This window comes from Buceros rhinoceros, unplaced genomic scaffold (genome assembly GCF_000710305.1).
Source record: "Buceros rhinoceros silvestris isolate BGI_N320 unplaced genomic scaffold, ASM71030v1 scaffold4928, whole genome shotgun sequence".
In the NCBI taxonomy this organism is placed as follows: Eukaryota; Metazoa; Chordata; class Aves; order Bucerotiformes; family Bucerotidae; genus Buceros; species Buceros rhinoceros.
Window position 1 is genome coordinate 1 of NW_010424966.1, and position 6,641 is coordinate 6,641.

A 6,641-nucleotide genomic window follows, 5' to 3' on the forward strand; every position below is an offset into this window, starting at 1 on the left:
GCATCCTGGCTTGTATCAGCAATAGTGTGACTAGCAGGAGGAGGGAAGTGATTGTCCCCTTGCACTCAGCACTGGTGATGGCACACGTTGAGTACTGTGTCCAGTTTTGGGCCCCTCACTTCAAGAAGGACGTTGAGGTGCTGGAGTGTGTCCAGAGGAGAGCAATGAAACTAGTGAAGGGTTTAGAGAACTTCTCTTATGAGGAGCAGCTGAGGGAACTGGGGTTGTTTGGTCTGGAGAAGAGCAGGCTCAGGGGAGACCTTGTCACTCTCTACAACTACCTGAAAGGAGGTTGTAGAGAGGTGGGGGTCAGTCTCTTCTCCCATTTTATGAATGACAGGACAAGAGGAAATGGCCTTAAGTTGCATCAGGGGAAATTTAGGCTGGATATCAGGAAAAATTTCTTTATACAGAGGGTCATTAAGCATTGGAACAGGCTGTGTGGGGAGATGGTGGAGTCCCCGTGCCTGCAAGTGTTTAAAAGATGTTAGATGTGGTGCTGAGGGACATGGTTTAGGGACTCTGGCAGTGCAGGGTGAATGGTTGGACTCGGTGATCTTAAAAGTCTCTTCCAACCAGATGATTCTGTGATTTGCTGCATCAGAGATAGATCTTTAGCTAATAAAACTGAAGGGATAAAGCAAACCTGCATCCCACCGTGTGGAGGAGGGAATTCAATTTGACTGTCATGTCTGTTGAGTTGTGGTACAATAGTAGGGACACAATTGTCATCCACTGTCCTGTCTGAATTTTGTTTTTTAAAAAAAAGGAAAAGGAAAGAAGGCGTGTGTGTGTTATAAATATAGTCTGTACTGTGTTTATAGAATGTGAAGGATCCATTTTCTGCCTTTCCACAGCAATAATTTGTAATAATTGTAACTGATTTTTTATGCTATTTATAATAGTTCAGGTTGGACGTGGCCTCTGGAGGTCATCTAGTCCAACCCCACCATGCCAAGCAGGACCAACCTCAAAGTTATGTTGGGCTGAGTCCTGCCCATTCTTGAATATCACCAAGAATGGAGATTCCACAGCATTTCTATGCAGCCTGACCCAGCATTTCACCGCTCTCACAGTAAACGTGTTTTCTTTATCTATCTGATCAGAATCTCTCATGCTGCAACTTGTGTCTGCTGACTTTCATCCTTTTGCTATGCATATCTGAGGAACCTTTTTTACATCTGCCCATTAGGCATTTGCAGACAGCAGTAAGTCTTCTCTTCTCAGTGCTGAACAGACTCAGCTCCCTCGGCCTGTCCCCGTGTGTCACACTTCAGCCTCTGCTTGCTCTGGTTGCGTGCTGCTGGACTCACTCCAGCATGTCAATGACTTTCGTTCCGGGGAAGCCCTACCTGAAGACAGTAGTTGAGATGCAGTCCCACAACTGCTGAATAGGAGGGAGGAAGCCCTCCTCTTGATTTGCTGTCTGTGTCTTTACTGATGTGGCCCAGTTTGCTGTTGACCTTTCCCACACGGGCACGCTGTGGGCTCATGTTCAGCTTGGTCTTCACTAGGACCTCCAGACCCTTTTCGGCAAAGCAGGTTTCTAGCAAGCTGCCCTCAGTCTCTCCTGGTGCGTGGGGTTAGTCCGTTCAGGCACCAGACTTTGCATTTATCTTTGTTGAGCTTCATGAGGTTTCTGTAAGCCAATGTCTCCAGCCTGTTGAGGTCCCTCTTAATAGCATCTTTGCCCTCTCTGCAATTCTGGTGACAGTGACTTTTTTTCCTGGATGTGAGCTGGAGCTGACCTTCCAACCAGCCTATTATGCTTTCAGTCACCCAAGCCTACAGAAAAGCTTGAATTTAAATAATCAGAAATTATTTGATTGCTAAATTTTAGAAGTTGAGATTTTTAACTTCCCCTTTTTTACAAGGTGTGGGAGTTTTTAGTAGTTAAACAATTAACATTTCAAAGATGCAGAGGAACAGAGGATTTTCTCTGGAGATGTGAGGGGTACAGGATAATGATGACCCTGTTTGTAATTCGATTGCAGCCTTTGAAGCTGGTGTGTCAGTAACGGTGAGTATTACCATTTCAAAGCATTGCGTACAGCAGAGTTAAAATAGAACAATTCTCAGCAAAACTAGGGGATTCTGAATATTCAGGCCTCAGCTGAACAACTGAAGACTTGAGTGACACTGTTTTATTGTTTGTTTCCTATAATAACTCGAGTGTCTAAGTCATGGATGGGCAGAGCAATCCTGTAGAAGGTGGTCCAGTTTGCTTTCAGACACATGGCCAACTCTTAAAAAGAAAAGAAGTTATTAATTGCTGCAAGGGGCAAGCTGCTGCTGCTGGTAGTTTGTGGAATGAAGGTCATAAACGAATGGTTTGAGATCACCTGACTGAAGAAAGGTTTTCAGAGTTGTGTCCAGGGGAAGGGAGGAAGGACACTGGAGAAGAGAGAAGCCAAGTATTTCCCTCAGGCAGGAAGACTTTATTTCTCTGAGGTCTGTGACCAGCACAACAGATCTCACTGTTTTTGCAAGTGATACCATTGCAGGTTATATAGCTGTGGGGTTTTTCAGGATCACAGACTCAGGTTTAACACCTCAATGCTTGATCACTTACTTACTCTAAAATAATCTGGTATCTACTGTCTTTCACAACTGCAACTCTGTCCTTGTACAAAAGTAAGCGTCAAAGTACTTAAGAAGCAACTGCTAAGTAGAGGCCTGTGTGCAATACTGGCACAGGCCACAGCGTGACAACATTACATTGCTTTTAAAATTTAAATTGCCTTAACTGTTCAAGGAGTCTTTCTTTGATCTGGATTACTAGGGTTTAAAAATCCCTTGTTAGACACCTACAGTTTTGTTTCTGCTTTGTTTGCAAAATAAGCACCTGTGCTATGTACACATTTCGGGTAGATTTTTTCCTTTGGCTCTTATCCCTTTTTAAAATTTTTTTTTATGAGGTTCCAGCTTTAGAAAAGCAGCTGGTGTGAAGTAAAGGCTTCTGCCAAACAGATTTTTGTAATTTGAGTAACTGGTGTTTTAGTTTTGCAGTTATTTTCTGACCTAATTGGGACTTGCACTGTCTCTTTCTTGGATGAAGTAAGACGGACTCCCATGTTCATTCAACCCTTGGCTCTCTTCCAAAGATTTACGTAAAACATTTTCAACTGTCTTTGGCTTTTATTTTAATTAATAAGTTAATTGGATCATCAAAAAGCCACCATCTCCTTTTCACAAGCAACAGGCACAGCTTTTAACTGCAACACCTTAGAAACCAATACCCATTAAATATGTTTGTTTTGCAAATAAACTTAGTCAGAGGACCTCAGTTCTGTCCGATGGTAACTTTTAAGGATTGGAAAATGTCTTTTCATATTGAAACGCTTAAATTTAATAGACACGTTTGAGCCCATCTGTCTGCTTGCAAAGGTTTTTGATTCAAGTCTTCCTCTCTCTCAATTAAGAATGTCTGGAGCATTCCAATTTCAGAAACTTTCCACATAGAGACATCAGAATGAACATATCTCTTGAAGACTTACATTTAGTCTTCACAAGTCTTCAGCAGTTCGATTCTCTTTGGCTACAGCAACAAATGTAGGTCAATGCGGGGCATCTGCCAATGTTATTCCTGCCTCTTTGTGTCTCTATTCCTACAGCTGGGTGTAGGGCTTTGCACCCCTTCTACCTTCTTTTGCCAAATGGCCTGTGTCTTCCTCTCCCAACAAATTTTCAGCAGCGGTACGTGTGTGAGGGCCAGCATGGGGATCGTTTACCATAGTTGAATTGCTTGAGGAAAGGAGGAACCTGCTGAAGTTCTCATGCTCCTATTGTGTCTCTCCCAAGGCGATGTCATATGTCAGTATTTGAACTTTGGGAACACTGCTGTATTGTTGACTTCAACCTGGGCTTGCTTTCACTTAGGTGGTGCCGACACTGCGGACCATGTGGCAGCGTGGCCATCAGGTTATAGTCTCGTACGAAGAGGATGTGGAATTGGAAGAACACTGTGAACTGTGGCCTGCAATCCCATACTGGTGGGGAAACAAAACGGCTACTTGTGCTCTTATCCAGTATTTAGAGCGCATGAAGCGGATGGGCCGTCCAGGTAGGCACAGTGAGTCACTCAGGGGAAAGAGCAATGTAAAAAAAAAAAAAAAAATAGGAATTTGTGTGACTGTAGCTTTATGGGATACAAACACTTTGTGCACGACTGCATCCTTCAGACGCACCCGTATTACAGAGTGCTCTGCCAATCCACGGGTGAGTACAACGTTCATCTTTGGCAGTGCAATTACACGTGTCAGTGTGTGTACGTGCGTAGACCATATAAATGGTGGCAGCTGCCTCACTTGCATGTTCCCATGGAAAAGAAGCCCTCAGGACAGCTAGTGCTGTCATGCCTATCTCTCAGGAAGGGGACTCCTTCCTCAACCCCGTGCTTGCTGCGTTAGGCAGTGCTGATGATGAAGGAAATACGTTATAGGACCACAGAATGGTTTGGGTTGGAAATGACCTTAAAGACTCTCTAGTTTCAACATCCCCACCCCCCCGTTTGACTACAAATGTCAGCAGGGAGGTGACAATTGCAGCTAATGGCTAATTCAGACTACATGGAATTTTATCTCCAGCACTCACGATGATAGTATCATGGAATGGTTTGGGTTGCAGGGGACCTGAAAAACCATCTAGTTCCAACCTTGCTCCCACCGCTATGGACACCTTCCACTAGGCCAGGTTGCTCTAAGCCCTGTCTAACCTGGCCTTGAACACTTCGAGGGAGGGGCATCCACAGCTTCTCTGGGCAACCTGGTCCAGTGCCTCAACAACCTCACAGGGAAGAATTTCTTCCTAATATCTGATCTAAATCTACCGTTTTTCATTTTGAAACCATTACCCTTGTCCTGTCACCACACTCCCTGATAAAGAGTCCCTCCCCATCTTTCCTGCAGGCCCCCTTTAAGTACAGGAAGGCTGCAATAAGGTCTCCCTGGAGCCTTCTCTTCTCCTTACTGAACAAACCCAACTCTCAGCCCAACCTCACAGCAGAGGTGCTCTAGCTCTCTGGTCTTTTTTTGTGGCCCTCCTCTGAACCTGCTGGAGCAGGTCCGTCTCTTTTTTTTCCTAGCCTTGTTGTAAAAAGAACCTGTACAATAATGGTGTGTAAAGGCTGTAGCTACACCAGGAGCTCAAGCATGCTGAAAGAACTACAGTTCATAACCGCTGATGCAGCTCAGTGATGGCATGCGTGGGTTGACAAAGGGAAGAACTGCTTCAAAAGCCCACCCTCCAGCCAAAGGAAAACTGGGGTGTAGGTGCTCCCCATGTTCCTGTCCATCATGGAGGAAGGCTAGGCTTTTGGAAGCAACCCTTGCAGAAACAAACATAATTTACAAAGGCGGACTAGTTAGTGGAGAACTCTTAGTCTGCAATGAGTAATTTAAATTTAGCTAAACTGGAATGGTTCAATAACTGAGCCTGGTTCTGTAACTGTTCACTACAGCATACAGTTGCAGCAAGTGGAGACCATCTACTGAAACAGGTCTAGGGATACGAAACCATACAGAAAGAGTATGAAGTTAGTATTTTAATGATTCCCAGAGGAACGAGATCTGGCATTAATACACTGCTGAGCAGTTTCTGTTCTCCTCACAGCAATATTTAATGATGTGTCATCTTCTGATTTTTGTTTCAGAAAAATTCTTTGTAGCAGGCATTAATGTTACTGAAAATTTAAGGTATATTCTTTTACACCCATTTGGATCATTGAAGAAACTGACATTCCAGAGTCTTCCATGCTTGAAAATCTGGGTAAAGCAGCAGTATCCAGGACCACAAAAAGAATGCATTAACATCATCGCTGGAGACTTCATAGGAAATGATGATTTTGTTAAAGATGTGATAGAACTTAACAGAAAAATTAGTCCTACATTATGCTGCCTATGTAAGGGGGCTGGAACAAATGGCATTTCATTCTCAGCTGCTTAATTTGTGAAAAGCTGAAAAGGCTTTGTTTGCATTTAATGTGTCCTGGTTTAAACATCCTGGACACCATAAAGGTCCAGTTAACTTAAACCAGGGATGTCTTAAAGACTCAGTTGGAAAAGCACTTTCAACATGATCAGGGTTTCAAGGCCTTTTCATGGAAAGGAGAGCAGGCAGACCTTGATGAAGTCCCTAGAGAGGTATGGTGTAACATTTTTGGAGGTGCGTAGATTCTGTAGCCATTGGAAATACTGAAGGTCCCAAGAGCTTAATCTTACTTGATATCACTTCTGAGCAACAGGAGAACATGTCAGTAACTGCACGAATTATTTTGTGGTGAGATTTTATCTTTCTTGTAGTTGTAAAGACATTCTGTACTACTTGCAAGCCCAATTCTGTGTCTTTTTTTATCTGTGAAACTGACTTGTTTTCATAGGTTGGGTTAAATATACAAAAGGAAGGATTTAAAAATATTTTTGATATATTAAACATACTGTATTGACAATCCTGCTTAACATGGTTTTTTATGTATACCCCCCATCATCATTAAAATTGGGGATGTAGAAGCAGCTGTACTGTTGTTGTGTGCCATGTATCAGTTGTGAGCCCCTGTACCAACAGGGTAGTCACAAAATTCTTTATGATTTGTAGGATTTACGTGTCTTTCAACACTTATTATCACTTGTGCCAGTGCTGCAGTG

The 6,641-nt window shown here is 43.3% G+C and overlaps 1 protein-coding gene across 1 annotated transcript; it reads left to right on the forward strand.

Moving 5' to 3' along the window:
• Positions 1-1,994: 1,994 nt before the first annotated feature.
• On the forward strand, positions 1,995-5,943 carry LOC104497685 (PI-PLC X domain-containing protein 1-like; the record flags this gene model as incomplete). Its single annotated transcript, XM_010140964.1, has 3 exons — positions 1,995-2,020; positions 3,880-4,063; positions 5,651-5,943. Coding segments are annotated over 3 exons (503 nt in total), but the record flags the coding sequence as incomplete, so codon positions are not given.
• Positions 5,944-6,641: the final 698 nt, after the last annotated feature.